Source organism: Dipodomys spectabilis, unplaced genomic scaffold, assembly GCF_019054845.1.
Source record: "Dipodomys spectabilis isolate Male_0828 unplaced genomic scaffold, ASM1905484v1 ptg000118l, whole genome shotgun sequence".
Taxonomy (NCBI): Eukaryota; Metazoa; Chordata; class Mammalia; order Rodentia; family Heteromyidae; genus Dipodomys; species Dipodomys spectabilis.
In genome coordinates this window covers 246,117-265,352 of record NW_024870795.1, presented here as the reverse complement: position 1 = coordinate 265,352, position 19,236 = coordinate 246,117, and the positions used below count along the sequence as shown (strand labels likewise).

The 19,236-nt window shown below is 51.4% G+C and overlaps 1 protein-coding gene across 2 annotated transcripts in view; it reads left to right on the top strand.

Moving 5' to 3' along the window:
- Positions 1 to 18,945, top strand: part of Iffo2 (intermediate filament family orphan 2) — a 44,947-nt gene extending 26,002 nt beyond the window's left edge. For both annotated transcript variants that reach the window (XM_042688425.1, XM_042688426.1), the window contains exons 2-9: positions 4,983 to 5,043; positions 6,691 to 6,786; positions 7,888 to 8,028; positions 9,295 to 9,434; positions 13,984 to 14,104; positions 14,226 to 14,318; positions 15,522 to 15,652; positions 17,371 to 18,945. In XM_042688425.1, the coding sequence (XP_042544359.1) occupies positions 4,983 to 5,043; positions 6,691 to 6,786; positions 7,888 to 8,028; positions 9,295 to 9,434; positions 13,984 to 14,104; positions 14,226 to 14,318; positions 15,522 to 15,652; positions 17,371 to 17,476 (889 nt within the window). In that variant the 3' untranslated portion in view covers positions 17,477 to 18,945. The remainder of the gene's footprint in view (positions 1 to 4,982; positions 5,044 to 6,690; positions 6,787 to 7,887; positions 8,029 to 9,294; positions 9,435 to 13,983; positions 14,105 to 14,225; positions 14,319 to 15,521; positions 15,653 to 17,370) is intronic.
- The last annotated feature ends 291 nt before the right edge of the window (positions 18,946 to 19,236 follow it).

The following is a 19,236-nucleotide window of genomic DNA, read 5'->3' as shown; positions in this document are numbered from 1 at the left end:
CACCCCGTTCATCTGAGGCTTCCCGTTCATCTGTCATCACGTGGTCCCAGCAGTAGCTCCTCAGGAATGTGGAGAGACCACATCTGGCTGCCACCTCCCCCCTCTTGGCCACTGGCCTCCCACGTGTGCCTGTTAAGATGGCAGGTCCCAACACTCAGTGAGATGCTGTCATTTCCTTTCCCGGCATCCATTGTCCTGCTGTCCCTACCTCCCCTAGGGCTGTGGGAGAGGGAGGTCTGTCCTTCTCCCTGCCTGCTTCCTGTCCAGGTTCACCCTCCCCAGGCCTGGCCTGTCTCTCTCAGGATAGTGGACACAGCTAGTGTTGTACTGGGGATTTGGCTCCCTGATCTCTCAGGGAGGGAATCAAAGATGAGGAGGCTAGGAGGGGAGAGGCTTGGCTGGGGAAAAGCGTGGCTTGGAGGAATGAGCCGGTGGGAGGGAAATGAGTCCTGCTTGGATCTGCCCATCCGTTCTTCCATCCAGTCCAATCAATGTTTTCAACTCAGTGCCTCACCAGCTTTAGGTCTGGGGAATACAGCCTGGAGTGGTAGTTCGAACAAAGTTAATGCACTGCTGGCCTAATTGGACCCTAGCGTTAGCCCTAGCTCCTCCTTTGCACCCATTTCCTTCCAAAACCAAGTATGACATCACTTGCTCCATCCTACCCCAGGGGCCCAGGGCATCTGAGAAGCCCCAGCGTGGATGTCAGCAGACCCTGGTGTGGGGAGAAGATAGTAGTGACTTCCCTGTCACACTGGTCAGGGCTGGCTTCTTTGGGCCAGAGCATGTGCTGTGGGACACAGTGGTCAGGCTCCCTGGGGGAGAGCAGATCCTGCTTCTAGCCCCTGTTACTCCAAGAGGGAAAACACTGGCGGTAGACCAGGTTCAGGGAGGAGATGATATTTGAGACAAGCCTGGTAGAAGGGATAGAATTTCAGGAGACAGAGGTGGAGGAAGAGGAAGGGAAGAGTTACCTAGGCTCTCTGTGCTCTCACCTGCAAAATAGAGACTTCCTTCAGGGGACTTGAATTGATGTTTTATGAAGCACGACCTGGCACCTAACATGAACACGCCAGAAAATAATCAGCACGTACCCCCTCTTCTCTCATCCACTCTTTAAGAGGAGAAGTTCCAACTATCCAGCAGCAGGGTAGACAGCTGAGGAAAGCTTAACAGAAGGTCATGCTCCAAGGTCATCTCTCCAAGGTGACCCTAGCCAGCCTTGGTCAGCTGCAGTCACAGCAACCCTTTCCACCGTGGGCGTCTCAGGACTTGGACTGGACCAGACACAGGTTTGATTCCAGGCATTACTATTTCCTAGCAGTGTTGACTGAGGGCAAGATGTTTGCCACTTTGGCAAGTAGGGAGGGCAAAGGCTTAAAGGAAACATCCAAAGTTGGGCATGGGCAGCTCATGCCTATAATCCTAGCTCCTCAGAAGGCTGAGTGAGGTCTGAGGATCCCAGTTTAGAATTGGCCTGGGCAGGAAAGTCCATGAGCCTTTCATCTCTAATTAACCAGTAAAAAGCCAGAAGTGGGGGTGTTGCTCAAGTGATAGAACACCAGACTTCAGTGGAAAAAGCCAAGCAAGAGTGAGAAGCTCTGAATTCAAGCTCCAGTACAAGTGCGCGTGCACGCGCGCGCACACACACACACACACACACACACAGACATATACACACATGCACACACATACACAACATCCACCAAAACTCTGACCATCAGCATCCCTTCCAGTGGCATTAGTGACAGACTGCTTGTGCCTTCCTGTGCTCTGTCCTTTTTGAACTGGCTCCCCTCCCTGCAGAACCCTGTCTTTTAGGGAAGAGGTAGTGTCTGGTGTGTGAAATGTCAAAGCCAACAATTCGTTTGACTAGTTTTCAGTGAGACTGAAATGAGTTGCAGCGAAAGCAGGGTGTCTGCGGCAACCTAACAGATACATCGTGCATCTGGCCCTTCACCCCAGGCAGCCTGGCAGCTGAAGGACAGAGATTTTCTGCACTGTCAACACTGGAGTTGGCCAAGCCAGGTTTCCTGATGCATTGGGCGGGCCGTGTGTCAGGGTGGTAGGCTCAGTCTGCAGCCAGCTGCTGTCCCCTGTGGGGTCTGACTTCCACCTCCAGGAGGCAGCCAGCCAGCTGCCCACCCAGCCTGGTTTGGGAAAGAAATCATTTGTGCAAACTCATCCTCAGTGTGCAGCATGGGGAAATTGTGTGTGTGTGTGTGTGTGTGTGTGTGTGTGTGTGTGTGTGTTCACCATGCAGGAGGAGAGGAGGAGGAGGAAGAGGAAAAAGAGGAGGAGGAGGAGGAGGAGGAGAAGAAGGAGAAAGTAATGAATTGTGTGGCCCCCCCAGAGCCTGGCCATTGAAAATGCTGTCAGCTGGGGTTGAAAGTGTGGCTCAATTAGTAGAGTGCCAGCCCAGGAGCAAATCCTCTGCTACCGCGTTCAAGTCCCTGCCTCGCAACAACAACAAAAAATGTCAGCATTCCCCCCCCCCCCCCCCCCCGCCCCCAACCCTACACCCCGACCCAGTAGCTGTCTGCCTCCTGTGGATCTGCTGAATTGGAAAAGATGGCCAGGTAGTTCCCAGGCAGGTTAGTTTTACCCTCACTACTTTAGGGCTGAGCTGGAACTCAAATCTAGCCTACTAGCTGAGTTAGACAAGTTGCTTTACCTCACTGGACCCTAGCTCTCTCATCTGCACAATGAATTTGGATTTTTTTAAAATCATTACCTGAGAGTGTTAATAATTCACACTAGCGTATGAATAATAATTCATACTCAAGTAGATGATCTGGGGATAAGGACTAGCTCCCGTGTGGAGCCCAGATCTGCCGACAAAAGGTGGCTGTTACTGAGTAGAGGTCCTGATACCAGCTTACTGGTCCTGAATTGGTTGGGGGCCTCATTCTCCCCAGCTGTGCACGGGTCTGTGGATGACCCCCCTCCCCACTTGCACTGGATGGTTGCTCAAAAGAGGGTGCGGGGGGGGGGCATTCCAGGGGCCAATGGGAAAGAAACTGTCTGTGTCATCCTTCTTCCCTCTGTGCCCTGCTCAGCTGCTCCTGCTGTTGCTGAGACCCAGGAGTGAGGCCAGGCTGCAGGCATCTCTACTTTTAGACGCTCCCTTGCCTTCAGATGCTCCCTTGTACCGTGCTTAGAGTCTTTGGAGCCAAGTCATCTCCTTCCTTCCCCCTCCTCAGAGGAACTTGCTGTCTCTAGGAGGTAATTCAGCCTAAGGCCTACCCTCCTTTGGGTGGCCCCGGGTGCTCCCTCCCTACTGCCAAGAGGGATGAAGATGGCCTGGTAGCTTCTCCCTACTTGGCATTCCTGTCCCCCGCATTGAGGCTGAATGCTTAGCTCTGCCCCTGATACACTGAGCAATTTTGGGCAGATGATATGTGCACTCTGGGCCACAGTTTCCTTCTCTGTACAAACTGGCCCCATGGGCCCTGAGATTCCCTGCCCCCCACCCCCGTTCCCACTCCCCTAGTGCTGTCAGAGGCCTCAGCCTCAGCCCCTGCCCCTCATGTCCGTACCCTGGATCCACAGTTGATTTGGGCCAGGCTGGTAAAGACTGAAGTGAGCTGGCCTGTGTGCCTGTCCTCCAGGAGCTCGGCTAGGGCCTACTGGTCTTGTGTGGGAGAGGGGAGGAATTTTCCTCTCTGTGTGCAAACAGTATCCGTTTTCTCTTGTTTCCAAAAGCTGGTGACGTAACCCACTCTTCCTCCATTCCTCCCCTCTGGCCTATTTTTAGCTGGCCGGCAGCATCCTCCAGAGCTTCAGCCATGTAGGGACAGCAGCATGGACTGAGGGAAGACAGAAGCTCTGTTGTCTGTCCTGGGATGGGGGAGGGAAGAGCTGCTGCTGGGAGAGACTTAGGACCTTCATTCAGGCTTGGAGGTTCCTGGCCTAGGGGTGGGGGTGTCTTTAAGCACTCAGGCAGAAGCCTCCTCTGTGGGAGGGGGGGAAAGGGGTATCCTCCCCTTCCCATGAGTGTGTGGCTCTGAGCCCTGCTTTCTTTACCTGCATCGTAGGATAATGGGAGCACTTTTGCTATAGAACTGACTGTAGGAGGGCTGAGTTTACGTCTGGTAGAACAGATGTCTCAATGCTGGGAGTCAGGGTTTTATCATCATGGCAGTCAGCCAGCCAGTCTCAGGGAGCTGTTTCTTCATGCACTGCAGATAATGCTGGGGGTGCATCATCCTGGTGCACCCCTGTGACCTTTCCTGTTCCTCTTCAATACATGAATAAAACGATATCCAGAATGCTCTAGGAACAGGATCTGGCATATCATAAAAGCCAATGAAGTGAGAGCTGTATTTGTTTTGTTTTAGTGTAATTAAACTGATCAGGGTTTGAATTTGGGCTTCACTTACTGACTAGCCATGGGTTTTCGGGGCCAGACATTTGACATCTCTGAGCTCAATTGCTATGTAGGATTCTTTTTTATGTTTACTTGGAGATAAAAGTCTTATGGAGGGGGCTGGGAAAGTGGCTCAGCGGTAGGGTGCTTGCCTTGCATGCATGAGGCCCTGGGTTCGATTCCTCAGCACCACATAAGCAGAAAAAGCTAGAAGTAGTGCTGTGGCTCAAGTGGTAGAGTACTAGCCTTGAGCTTAAGAGCTGAGGGACAGTGCCCAGGCCCAGAGTTCAGGCCCTACAACTGACCATACAAAACAAACAAAAAAGTCTTATGGACTTGTCTGTCTGAGCTGGCTTCTAACAGAGATCCTTAGATATCAGCTTCCTCAGTAGCTAGGATTGCAGGTGTGAGCCAATTTACCCAGCAACCACCTGGTTATGGTTGGCACCATTCAATGCCTTCCTTTCCCACCATCTCTTGTCTGGGAGCTCCTGGAGGGCATGCAGGATGGATTTTCTCATGCTCAGTCCCTCCCCAACCTGGGTGGACACTGAACACTGGACTGGCACCATGAGGCCACTCTCTGACCACTTGTCCTTCTTGGCTTTTACAGGTGGGAGGAGGAGCTTGCCAAGCGTATGAACCTTCAGACCATGGTGGATACACTGCAGGAGGTAAGATCGCCCTCAGGGGTCCTGAGAGGTCCAGGAGAGACATGTGGGATGGCCATGTGACCAAAGCCTCTGCTGCCCTGGCCTCTCCTCTGTGAGCCTACAGATCCTTTCCATCTCTTCTACTTAATGGCAAGGGATAGTCCAGCACAGTGGAGCAGAAAAGTTTGGGCATAGGAGCGGGGAAACCTGGGTCTTGCTGATGACCCAGGGCCAATGACCCTCCTCTTCAGCCTCCCTCCCCATCCGAGGCTTGGGCTAGGTTTCTAAGCCCTTGTGCCCTCAGCTTGTAGGTCTCCTAAGTTGTGACTGATACTTGGAGATAGCTGGTGGGCGCGTCACCATGTGGGCTGCTTCCCAAGCAGGCTCCATGGTGAACTCTGAGGCTTTGTTGTCTCCTTGTTGCTATGGTGGTGGCTTTGTCTTTGGGGGTGTGCTGCTCACCTGCCTGTGTTGGGCACTGAACAAACCTCACTTTGTGAATTCTCTTTTCTTCTCTGTCAATGGGAGATATGGAGTAGCAACCCTATGAAGAAGCATGAAAAAGCCCATTCAAAAAAATTTTAAGCTGGGCACTGGTAGCTCATGCTTGTAATCCTAGCTACTCAGGAAGCTGAGAGCTTGAGGATTGCAGTTTTAAGCCAGTTGGGACAGGAAGGTCTGTGAGACTCTTATTTCCAATTAACCAGCAAAATGTTAGAAGTGGAATTGTGGCTTACATGGTAGAGTGCCACTGCACCAAAGGAAGGGCATTAGATAAGAGTGGAACTCAGTGGAAGAACATTTGCTTAGCTTGTGCAGAGCCCTGGGTTCAATCCCCAGAACCACCAAACCAAATTTAAAAAGTCAGTATGAAAATTTACTTTCTGATATTTAAAACACTTAGCTTTAAGGAGAGAACAATAATTAGCAATGTGTAGGAGGAAAAGGATGAGAAAAAGATTTTTTTTTTTTTTGCCAGACCTGGGGCTTGAACTGAAGGCCTGGGCACTCCCTGAGCTTCTTTTGCTCAAGGCTAGCACTCTACACTTGAGCCACAGCGCCACTTCTGACTTTTTCTGTGTATGTGGTACTGAGGAATCGAACCTAGGGCTTTGTACATGCTTGGCAAGCACTCTACCACTAAGCCACCTTCCCAGCTCAAGGATAATTTTTTTTTCTTTCATAACCTAGCATGTTCATGACCAGGTATTTGGAAGATTCAGATATGCAAAAGCAAAACAAAAAAATGAAAAAAACCCAAAACAAAACAGAATAAAAATTGCCTGCAGTTCTACTCTGTACAGCTTATCAGTTGGTGTGTGGCCTTCTCATATTTTCCATGCAAACATCTACACATGCTTCTGTTGCTCACCTTTGATTACACAGGTGACGTGGCTGGTTCTGAGACCAGAGGTAGTTAAATAGGAATGTTACTTGGATCAACCTGGGTTTCTGAAGTACTGGAAGGCTCTATCTCTCCCGGTTTATTGAATAGATTTTTCCCTGCTGTTAATGATCCTTGGAAAAGTGTTAGGGAAAGTCAGAGGGCTTAGCAAGAATCCAGGCCGACACACAGGTCCTGCCACCCTTTCCAAAGCCCCAAACCCAGATGTCTAGCCCCTTCTTGCCCACAGGATTCCTCTATAGCTTGCCCATCTCCACCCGCAGGCAGCACAGGAAGCCGAGGCCATCCAGGAGGAGATGAATGAGAAGATCGAGCGGCTCAAGGCTGAACTAGTGGTGTTCAAGGGGCTCATGAGTGACGTAAGTGCCACAGGCTGCCACCCTAGGCATCATGACTCCCCCCACCCCCTCATCATGCAAAATGCTTCATTCACTCCGAGGCTCCAAGCTCAGCTTCTAGTTAGAGTCCTGGCTGCCTGGTTTGTCCTGAGGATGAGAGACGCAGCAGAAGCCAGACGCCCTCCCTACCCTGTCTTCCCCACGTTGCTTCCCTCGGTCTGAGTAGAGATGCATTAATCTGCTGCTTAACCCATCCGCCCTCCCCAGGCTCCTCTGACGGTCTGTGTGTATTGCTCGGCTCCTTCCCAGCTCACCATGCGGCCTTGGGTCTGGCACTGGGGTGACAGTGGTCTGGGCTGTGCCAGCCGGAGAGGTTCCCGGGCCCAGAGCCTCCAGCAGGGTTGCTTTGTCAAGTTGGGAGTGGCCCATGTGCATCCTTTGGGCCATCTGGAGCCCATCTGAGTGACTGGCCCTGGGTGGGAGCAGCTATTACCAGCAGAGGCCTCCTTTATGCACCGGACAGGGTGCACACAGAGCCCGCCAGAAAGGACAAGGAGCCTGAACTGGGTGACAGCCTGGCTTGGCTCCTGGCACTCAAGGGCTGGTGGCTGGGTGTATCTGGGAGATGCTGTAAGGCCCCAGGGGGAGCCACTTGACTTCCTCCCACTTGGGTTCAGGAGGACCCCACCCCATCCCATTCCAGGTGCCCTCTTGCTGCCAGCTGTGGAGAAGGCTGGAAGAGAGCGAGGGGCGGGGCCAGCCTGCCATGTGGGGACCGTCAGGCATGCGGTGGGAAATGAAGGGCCGGCTTTCAGCAGTGGGAAGGTCTTTTCTTTTGGTTTTTGTTCCAACAAGACTGAAGGCATGTCCAGCTGAGAGGGTGCTCTGCAGCTCTGCGGAGTCAGCACACGCGGTTTCACCTCATCACTCCAAGGCCTCCATTGCCCCTTCCCACCCTGAGCAGCGCTAATCATCCCTCCACTCCCAGGAAATGATCAACACCCCCACTCCCAACCCAGACTCCAGAAGCCTCTCACACCTAGGGGTCTCCCCACCTCTCAGCCAGGCCCTTCCTGCTTGCTCCACCCCTCGCTCACGTAACCCCTGCTGTCCTCCCTGCAGCCCATGACAGACCTGGATACAAAGATCCAAGAAAAGGCCATGAAGGTGGACATGGACATCTGCCGCCGAATCGATATTACGGCCAAGCTGTGCGATGTCGCACAGCAGCGGAACTCGGAAGACGTGTCCAAGATCTTCCAGGTGACTGGGGCCACCCCGCTCACCAGCCAAAACCTGACCCTCCCTGAGCAGCCCCGCCCCCACCACTTCCAGCCAATCCCCTCATCATCCACGTCCCATTCACTCCCCATCCTGAGAGGCAGTGTCGGCCTCCCCAAACCCAAGGACTTGGAGGCCCCTCTGGCTCCACCAGATGTGACTGCTCTGTGTCACATGGACACAAAGGAGCCCGAGTCCCCAGGGGTGATGGACATGGCAGAGCTGAGCCAGGCCTCAGGTCTCGTGACCCTCCATTCTCATGCTCCAGCCCACACTGTGCCCACTGCCTCCCTGCTGCCTGCTAAACCTCTGGGTGCCAGGATGGGACATTGTCCCCGCGCTAGTAGGGGATCCTTGGCCAGGCTAGTGGGCAACTGGAGGACCTGGCTTGAGCTCTGGCAGCTGGGCCTCCGAATTTGGAAGAGGAGTTACTGGCCTTTGATTATTTCCCACTTCTCCAGAGAGTCTCTTGACACCCCCAGACCTATACTGTGCAGGGGTGGGTGCCCCTGAGAAAACAGTCACCAGTGGATTGTGCTCTGGAGAGGCCCAGCCGACTGAGGGTACCTTTCTTTCTCCGAAGGCTGTGTTCTGAGTTTTGGATTGTGGTTTGGCTTCTGCTTGAGCCCAGGGCAGTAGGGTGTGTCGTCGCTCTGTGTGTGATTTTGGATGAGAGGGAGGCAGCCTACGCCTTCCTGGGGCGCTCTCCACCCGCACCCCTCCTCGCCGCCCCTTTGCCGGGGAGATCCATGTGGCACTCATTTGCTCGTGTCTTGTCTGCTCAGGGTGGAAGCCTGGTGAGCCTCAGGCCCCCCATCCATGCCTCTGCATGGGAGAGGATGAGGCTCTGGGTGGCATGGATCTGTGGGTCAAGGCTTCATCTCTCTGGCTGGCTCTGAGGTAGCTCAGGTGACTAGGGCCTGGTCTGGCTTCCCTCACTCCAAATCCTGGGGCTGCTTTTCTGGTGAAGGGGTGAGCTGAACCAGCCCAACCACCAGGCCTTTCCAGGGCAGGGCTTGGTCTGGGCATCTCTTCTCCACCCTGCATGTCACTCACTTCATGCTTTCTGCCAATGCTGCCTGCTTCTTAGAGGACCTGCACACCTGTCTCCCTGCAATGACTGGCCCTAGCCATGACCTACTTCCCCCCACATCCTCCCAGGGATGCCAGTTCCCTTGCTGGCTCACCCCTCCCCTCCATCCCAGCCAAAACTCCATAGTTACCTTGATCTCTTGCCTTCCGGTCCAGGTGGTCCCCAAAAAGAAAGAACGCAAAGTGGCTTCGGACGATGACATCTCTGAGCAGGACGGGGAGGTGAACCGGTTCTCTGACGATGAGGTCGGCTCCATGAACATCACAGATGAGATGAAACGCATGTTTAACCAGCTGTGAGTAGCCAGATGACCAAGGCCTGGGGACGGAGGTACCCAAAGGCCTGGGCTGAGTATCCCATAGATATATGTGGTTTGGTCAGCATAGTATTCTGGAAGGATTGGGATTTGTTTTCAGTAGTGATCATTTGGGAAGCTTCATGTTTTCAGTCTCTCTAGGTAGCTTGAGAGCAGGCACTGACTCCCTGGGCACTGTTGACAGGGTTGGGAAACTGAGGCCCAGGGCACTGTTGACATGAATTGTACACTCCATTGGCCATGATCATTTATACCAGCTGCGACCTTTCTCTTAACTCTTCTTTAGAAACTTCCCCACCAAAGAGGAGTGGGAGGGAATCACCCCCTACTTGAGGGAGTCTTTCCTGCCCACATGATTAAAGGGCTGGACATTGCCCTTTCTGGTCATGCATAGAAGAGCCTAGACCTGATTACTTCATGAATCTAGAAAGGTCCAGTGCACTGTGATGGTCACTTGGTGGGTTGGCTTGCTTCCTCCAATCTCTGTTAATGGGCTGGCTGAGTTCACCACATGTACCCACAGGAAGTCCCACCCCACTCCCATGCATGGAGCATACCACAGGCCTGCAATTGGCTGACTTGACTTCCCTTTTATAGACAAGGAAACTGAGGCTCTGAGGAAGTCAGCAACTTGGCTGAGATACGTGGCCAGTATCTTACAGGAAAGCAGACTAGGCCTGCTTTCACCATGCACCCTCTCACCAGGAGCTGCTGCCCAGAATCTGGGCTGGTATGGTCAGAGGCGGCTGGTTCTAGCTGGTACCAGCTTGCAGAAGCTGGCTATGTAAATGTGCTGCCTGTGTGCAGGTTCTGTGAGGTCCCGTTAGTAGCTGAAAATTCAGCATTGCAGGAAACTGGCAGTTGTTGCCCATCAGGGCTCCCCTGCCCTATCCAACAGAGAGTTGGGGTATGGGAACCTCACTGGGAGTACTTGGCCTTAGGGCACAGTAGCATTGTGGTCTTGGCCTATTCAGTGTGATATTCTGGACTCTAATCCCTCTAGTGCCCTAAAGTAGGATCAGGGGAGAGACCGGTACAGCTCTGGGCAGTGGTGGGACTTAGTCCCTGGGTTCTTCCTTTCTTCCCAGCCCAGTGGCACACATGGGCTGTCTTTTGGAGCCTTTGCCGTTGAGCACCTAGATCTGGAAATTCTGCTTTAACCTGGAACTCTCCAGCCCTAAGGCTAGCTTCACATGATGGTCCAAAGATCATACCATCAGCCTCTTCAGGCTACTAATGAGGGAACTGCTCAGAGAGGGCCACAAAGAATTAGAACAGAGCCAGGCCCTCCAAGTTCTTTGTCCTCCCACACCAGCTGTCTTACTGCTTGGAAGAAGTATACTTCTTCTGTCTCTGCTGCATCATGGTTGCTGTCTTGGGTGATTTTCTGCTAAGCCAGAATGATGCATAGAAAAGACAGGGACAGGGTGGGATGGGAGTTTACTGACCTGATATTTCCCTCCCCAGCCTATATTCCTTTAAGCAGACCTGCGACGGTGTGGCATTCTGGACACTTGTTTGAGAGTGGCAAGGACACCCCTAGACTCTCGATTAATCTTTTAACATGAGTCCTCTCCCCTTCCTGTGCCCAACCCCATTATCTTCCCCTCACAAGTGGGGCTTTTAAAAAAGAGCCATGATTGGGGTCTATTGTTCTGAATGTTACTCTGGGCATTCCCGATCCTGACCAGGTGGGATGTACAAGAGACCCCCAGCTCAGTTTCATTAGGTTGAATTAAAGGGTTTCTCCAAATGGGTTTGTGGTATACACCGTAATCCCAGCAGTCAGAAGTCAGAAACAGGAGGATCATGAGTTTGAGGTCAGTCTAGACTATGTAGTGAGACTGGTATACCAATTACCTGCACCTCCCTCCCCCCCACCCCCCCCCCCCCGCAAAAAAGAGCATATCTGAAGATCCTTTTCCTCATCTTCATGGAGTCTATCTAGAATTTGTTAGTTCACCAGGAATGGGGTGAACTGCAGAGAAACCCTCTGGAATCTGCCAGGAGTTTCCCTGGGCCAATACTTCTTCCTGTAGGAAGCAGCTCTGTAGAAGTCTATACCTGGATGTTGACAGGTCTGGGTCAGGTTCAGTCTCCAGTTAGAGTTATCTGCTTATCAAGTTGCTTAAATTAAAAAAAAAATCTTCTGATCACTTTGATCATGGCCTCCCCCGCTCCCGCCTCCCCCCAGTCCTGCAGCCGAGAACAAGGTGGCCATGAACCACCCTTGCAGGCTTTGGCTTTCCTCCCGATGTCTCCACTGGTGTTGGGCCCAGACCCAAGCCAGAAGCTGAGTTGTGTTGGGTTGCTTCCCCCCTCTCCCCTCCACCCTGCCCCCTCCCCATCACCAGTTCTACTGAAGTCTTTGAAAGACACATCCATGTCAAAGCCTTTTCTTTGTTTGTTTGTTTCAAGCCAAATCAGTTGTTGGGCCTCAAACTGAGGAGGAATTTACTGCTGGCCTGTACCAAGGACAGCCGTGGGCCTGGGGGTGGGAGTGGGGGCCTCTTTGGTCATGGATCACTGCTTTGTCCCTTTCTTGTCCTTTCTGTCTCTGTGTTCCTTGGCAAGGCTTTCCTTCAGATCCCAGACAGTAGAAAGGAAATGAAGTCAGGAGTGGAGTATGTGTTGCTGATGGATGGACCCAAGGGGCTACCGCAATGCCTCTTTCTCAGTGCACCCCCTTCCCAGCCCCCAGCTCTGGTCTCTAACTCACAGAGCCACCTACAGGCTCCTGAAGGAACTGCTCCTGAAAGAACTGCTTGAGGTTAGGCCAGGAACCAGCCAGGCCTGACTCCAGGGGGCGCACTAAGAAGCTTTTAAATCAGAAAGTCTTCTGGATCCTGGACCAGAGGTTCCCATCCATCGTCCCATTATGGTGTGGTTAAGATAATCCTGTGTTTAGTGGTCCAGGAATGAGTGGAGAGGGAGAGCAGGCAGTGGGGAGATTCTTGGGGTGGAAGTCTGGAGGCTGGATCCCACACTCCTGGGCAACCAGCGTGTGTAACAACTCAGCCTTCCCCAGTTTGAATAGTGGGTATGTTGGTTCCTCCCAGATAACCAGTATATCCTGAGAACCTTTTATCTGGGGGAAATTGGAGATTGGTCACTAAATTCTCAATTCTAGCCAATTAGGAATCCCTAAAATTACTCTGATTTTGAATTCAAAGCTAGTTTTCTATCGTGTATCAGTCTAGCAGCCAATTACTCGCCTTGAGCCTGCCTGCCTCCTCTCTTGTAAAATGGGAACAATAATTCTGTTACCTCACAGGCTTGTTTTGAGGTTAGAATTAGTTGCATTTTGATATATGCTGAGGGACGAGACCAAGCCCAGACATGAATGGGTGCTTGGTGAGGTGTTTTTTGTTTTGTACTGTCGAGGTTTGAACTCAGGGTTCTATGATCACCAGGCAGGTATGGTATCACCTGAGTTATACTTCTCACCCTTTTTGCATTCTTTATTTTTGTTAGAGTTTTGAGTTTGGGGCCAGGACTGGCCTGTGATGTGACTTGCCTACCTCTGGCTCCTGCATGGCTGGGATCTCAGGTGCACACTACCACATCTGCGTTGTTGGTTGTTATGGAGATCTCACTTTTTGCCCAGGCTGGCCTCAAACTAGGATCCTCCTGCTCTCAGTTTCCTTGGTTAGCTGGGATTATAGCATGTGCCACCATGCCTGGCCTCTTGGTGATGATTTGATGAGGAGGAAAAGGCTGTAGGAAACAGGTGATCTGTCTTTCAGCCCCAGTTTCTGCTACACATTTATTGTGTGGCTTTGGACAAGTGACTTATTCTTTCTGAGCTGTGGTTTTTCTCATCTGTGTAAAGTGAATTAGTAAAGCTGACTTCTCCAAGCTGCAGGGGATATAAGCCACTGCGCTCAGAGTGGGAATACAAAGGATATGAGGAAAAACCCACTACATTGGCCTGGAGAGAAACTACCTTTAGTTTCCATTAAGAAAATAAAGCCTATCATCTTAAAAAAAATGTATATATATTTTTTCAGTGCTGGGAATGGAGCCCAGGACCTTGTATATGCTAAGCTAGTGCTCTACCATTAGAGCTTCAACTCTAGCCCAAAAAGTGTGTACTTAATTTATTATTTTTGCCTGTACTGGGGATTGATCTCAGGGCTTGATGCTTGCTCTTCCATGCCCTTCTACCACTTGAACCATGCCTCCATGCCTCTTAACATTTGTTTCTGGTTAATTAGAGATTGAGTCTTGTGGACTTTGCTGCTCATGTTGGCTTTGAACAGTGATTTTTCCATCTGAGCCTCCTGAGTAGCTAGGATGACAGAATAAGCTATGGTCCCCAGCTAAAAGTATATACTTTTAATCAACAAATAAAACAAATACATTCTGCATTTTAGGAGAGTTAGGTTCTTTGTGGATAAGACAGATAGCCCTTTTCTAAGGGCATTTGTACAGGTGTATGTCTATAAGAGAAGCTGTCCCATGCTGTCCTCTGGATGGCCCTGGAACTGGCTTCTGTTTAGTCATGTCCTCTCGTGTCACCCCATAGGCGGGAAACCTTTGATTTTGATGATGACTGTGACAGCCTGACGTGGGAAGAGAATGAAGACACACTTCTGCTCTGGGAAGACTTCACCAACTGTAACCCGACCATTGACCTGCAGGGCGAGGTGAGACCAGGCCCTGGGCTTCCCCGGGCCAGGAGTGGGGGGTGTCCAGGGCACCTCCTTCCCATGATCCCTTATCCCTGCTCTTCCCAACCAAACTGTCCCCTTTCTTGTGTCTCCCCAGCAAGAGGAAAACCTGGGCAACCTGATCCACGAGACTGAGTCCTTCTTCAAGACGAGAGACAAGGAGTATCAGGAAACCATAGGGCAGATTGAGGTGAGGGCTCGTGCTGGGAGCCTGCCCCAGGCCCACATGGGTGAGACCCTGGTGATCTGATGCTTTGTGAGCCTGGCTGGCACAGGGTCAGGAGTTGGGAGCCTGCAGAGTCTCTGCTTGGCATTGAGGCCAAGTCTTGTCAAGGCCTTAGTTTTCTTTTCTTTTTAGTTTTCTAATTTGTAAAATGAGGTAGTGATCTCTGCTGCCTCAGAGTTTTTTTTTTTTTAAAAGGAAATTACTCACTTGAGCAGAGCTTGCTAGCATCTGACTGTAATTCAGGTGCTCTGGATGCTGAAGCAGGAAGAGAGTGAGTTCAAGACCAATATGCTTCTATCTCACAAAGTAAACTAAGAAAGAAAGCTAGTTACTTAAGATTATGACCCCAGAATAATCAGGATGACTTTTTTTTTCTCATTCTGGGGTTTGAACTGTGGGTCTGGGCACTGTCCCTCAGCAGCTTTTCCTCAAGGCTAGCATTTTACCACTTGAGCTACAGCTCCATTTCTGGCTTTTTCTATGATTAATTAGAGATAAGAATCTCATGGGCTTTTGTGCCTGGGATGGCTTTGAACTGTGATCCTCACATCGCAGCCTCCTGAGTAGCTACTATTACAGGTGTGAACCACTGGTGCCTGACACAGGGCTGCCTTTTGAGTGACATCAGTGATGGTAGCACTGTGAGCCTGTTGCAGGCTCCTTCCCCAAGTCCTCCCCAACACTGTGGGAACTGTGCTCCCAACCCAGGAGGAGATGAGGTCAAGGCTCACAGCATTCAAGGCAGCATTCAAGCAAGTTGTTTCTGGCTCTTGGCCAGACTGAGTCCTGGTCTATAAATGAGTATGCTGGAGAAAGAAAAGCTTGATGCCTTCCTGGAGGAAGAAACATTTGGAAGTGGAGGAAAAAAGAGATGAGGTGTTTTCTACTTAAAACAATATAATGGAGCCTGCAGATGCTAAGCTCAAAACTGAGTGAGCCTTAGTATGGCAGGCTGCATCTGGGATTGCTAAGCAACTATTCCCTTTTGACGCAGAAACACTTCTAGGGGCTAAGGACCAATGCACATACAGCAAGCAGGGGGCCAGGGATGGTGTATCTCTGAGGCAAGTCCAGAGAGCATGGTGTCCAAGTGGTGAGGCAGTGAGGAGGGAGGTTCTGCCTTGACATGACTTGTCTTTCCTCTTCTTCTCCCTTGGTTCCTCCCAGCTGGAGCTGGCCACAGCCAAGAGTGACATGAACCGGCACCTGCACGAGTACATGGAGATGTGCAGCATGAAGAGAGGCCTAGATGTGCAGATGGAGACCTGCCGCCGGCTTATCAAAGGCTCTGCGGACAGGTTGGGCTTGTCCTTCTGGGAATTCAGTAGTCCTTAGGGGAAGTTCTGGGCATGCTTTGTCTTCCTAGTCTTTCTGTCCATCTGTCCATCCACCCATTCATCCACTCACCCATTTCTCCATCCATCCATCATCTATCTGTCCACCCATCATCCATATGTCCTTTTACCTACTCCATTCATCCAACTATTCATTTTCCATCCATCCACCCACCCACCCACCCACTGATCATCCACCCACCCATCTATACCCCATTTGTTTATCCACTCAGCCAGCATCCATCGACCTATCTTCCATCGATCATCTATCCACCTAGCCACTACCCATCCACTGTCTATCCACTCACCCATCTACCCACACATCTCTCCATTCATCCATCCACCCATCATCCAGCCATGCATCATTTGTTCGCTCATCTCTCCGTTCATCTTCCATCCATCATTCACCCATCAATCATCCATGTGTCTATCCATCCATCTACTCCATATCATCACTTATTATCTGCTAGGTAACTTACATATCGAATTCATGAGTCTCCCATCACAGCCCTGTCCTCATCACTTGAACAGGTTCTACTGTGTGTAGGGCCGTGAAGATAAGATGATGGAAACTCAGAGCTTCTGCCCCATTGTCTGCTGAGTTGGGGGTGGAGGAGCTAGTTAGAACACTCCCCTACTGCTGTCAGTTAGGCTCCTATGTGTCTCAAGGAAGTGGCTTTCCTTTCTTCTTTCTTATCACCTAACTCTTGGCCAGATGGATCTGCTCCCAGGAGACTGGTGTCCATCCAGCGTGACGCACACAGACAGAGCCCCTCATTAGGACACAAAGACAGAGTCCCTTCATTAGGACATACAGTCCTATTGGAGGACAGACACTGATGATGGAAAACTCTTGGTGCAAAGCTCAGACATGTGTTGACTGTCATTTTTTTTCTTATTTTTTTTTTGGGGGGGGGTCTGGTTGTAGGGCCTGAACTCTGGGCCTGGGTGCTGTCCCTCAGCTCTTCAGCTCAAGGCTAGTGCTCTACCACTTGAGCCACAGCGCCACTTCCGGCTTTTTTCTTTTTGCTTATGTGGTGCTGAGGAATTGAGCCCAGGGCCTCATGCATGCAAGGCAAGCCCTCTACCACTGAGCCACCTTCCCAGCCCCTGTCATTCTTTTTCTTGTTATGAATGGCTTCTGTGTAAGAGGAGCACAGCATTGTGGGAGAGGGTGTGGAGGCTGTGGTTCAGCCTGGCGTACCTTTAGCTCATGGAATCCCTCAGAACCCTCTGTCGTTATAAGCAGGTAGAATAGCTTGCCCAGGGCACGCAGGCATTTGTGACAGAGCTGGAATTGCAAGCGGTACTGTTAATGTCCATTCTCTCTAGCCTTCCTGAGGGCTCTGAGTTATTGGGGGGGGGGGTGTTGACTGAGCATCTACTGGTGCCTGGACCTGGGGTGGATGGTTGCACCTTTATTATCCATGATTCCTGTTCCCAAGGAATTTCCCATCTAGAGAAGCCAAACAGCCAGAGCAAGCAGAGGCTTGGGTGGGGCTCCCTGGAGGCCTCCAGAGCCACATTCAACTCATGAACTTCAAGTGTCCTGAGGAAAGCAGAGTCTAAGGATAGGACCTTCAGGGGGTAAATTTTAGAGGAGTGGTTGTTTCCTGCTCCTGTATCCTTCAGGAGCTCCCCCTCCCACAAGCTGCTTTCTCAGTACTTTCTTTCCTTTCCAGGAATTCACCGTCGCCTAGCTCTGTGGCCAGCAGTGACTCAGGAAGTACAGATGAGATCCAAGATGAGCTGGAGCGGGAGGCAGATGTGGAGCCCATGGTCAGCTGATGACGGAGGTCCCACACACCTGGTGACGGGCCATGAGGGCTCCTGGGAGTGGGCTCCAGCCTTCACCACACAGACTGTCCACTGTCCTCCCTCCTCTGGAGGCCCCAAGGGACCGCTGCTTCCTTCCTCCTTCACCTTTCACCACCCACCTCCCATCAGAGCCCCTTCTCCGTCCACTCACCCACCCACGGAATGGTGCTGTCAATTTATATTGTTCTCCACATTACAAATGCAGACTTCTGTGCGACGATGCCTGTCACTGTGCCTTCTCCCTTAAGCTGAGCCACTTTGAGCTCCAAAGAATTATTCCTAGCAGGTGTTTTTATACAAAATTCTAAGTGAGGGTGGGGCCTGGGGGCGTGGCATCATATGGTTTTCTACCCTCCCACCTGCTCCTCTGATTGGCCATGAGCTTTGCCCTCCCTTTCTCTGACTGGCTCTGGAGATGCCCTGCCTTCCTTAGGAAGGAACTGTTTGCTTGCAGACCTGGATAGGGGCATCTCCGATGTTTTTTCACTCACTGAAGAGAGGAAGGTGGTAGGAGGGGAGGGAAGACCAATTTTTCTTTTCTTTTTTGGATCTAGTGGCGAAGTAGAGGGACAAGGCACCGTGAGGGGAAGGTGGAGCCTCACTGTGTTTAAACTACTATGCAAAAAAAAAACAAAACAAAAAAAACCCACAAAAACAAAAACAACCCCCCCACACACACACACAAAAAAAACTAAACTAAAAGCAGCTTGCCTTATACCATTGTGGAAGGAAGCCTCTCTCCTTGACCTCTGGTGTCCCCTGGACCTGGGAGGGAGGCTGATGTTGGGGCGTCTCTCTCACAGCCTTAAGGGTGAGAAGTAGCGGGGGTGGGTGGTCGGCCCAGCTCACCTGACTGCTTGCTTTCTACGGGACCTCTGTGGGGGTGGGTTTGGGCTGAGGGAGTCTTTTATTGTCCTGATGACTTGATGTTCTCCTTTCCCTCTCCAGCCAACCATGGGGGGTTTATAGAACAGTAATTTCTCTGTGAGAAAGTCTGAAGGGGCCAGGTCTGGGACCCATTTTGTCCATTGGTCAGTTCTGGCCCACCACCATCTTGTTTTTCCGCCATCCCCAAGTTGCCTGCTGCTTGGCCACTGGCAGAGAAGGGGACATCTGAAAGGGAAAGGGGAGGGAGGGGGGCTGCCGGTGGGCAGGAGGTGGCTTCAGTAGGAGCCCTAATAAGGACCTTCCTTGCTCTGCTTATTCTCAACATCATCCATGTAACCAAACAACGGGGAGTTAACCTGAGCCAGTATCTCCCCAAAGCTTGAGAGGGTCTCATGAGCCCATCCACCGAGTCTCTACTAGGTACTGGTTACTGGCCCAGCAAGCAGGCTTTACTTTAAAAAACTTGTTTTTTGTTGTTCTGATCCTGGGACTTGGACACAGGCCTTGGGCGCTATCCCTGAGCTTTTTTGCTTAAGACTAGTGCTCTGCCACTTGAGTCACAGCTCTACTTCTGGCTGTTTGCTGGTTCGTTGGAGATGAGACTTTCAGGACTTTCCTGCTCAGGCTGGCTTCAAACCAGGATCCTTAGATCTTAGCTTCTGAGTAACTTGGATTACAGGTATGAGCCATCAGCGCCCAGCCTTTTTTTTTTTTTTTCCTCTCTCTCTCTCTGTGTGCCCACAACAGTGGGTGTGATTGCCCATCTTGGTGGGGTTTTTGTTTGTTGTTGTTGGCTCAGAGGCTCCCCCTAGAGGTCAAATGGACAAATGTGCCAGAGGCCT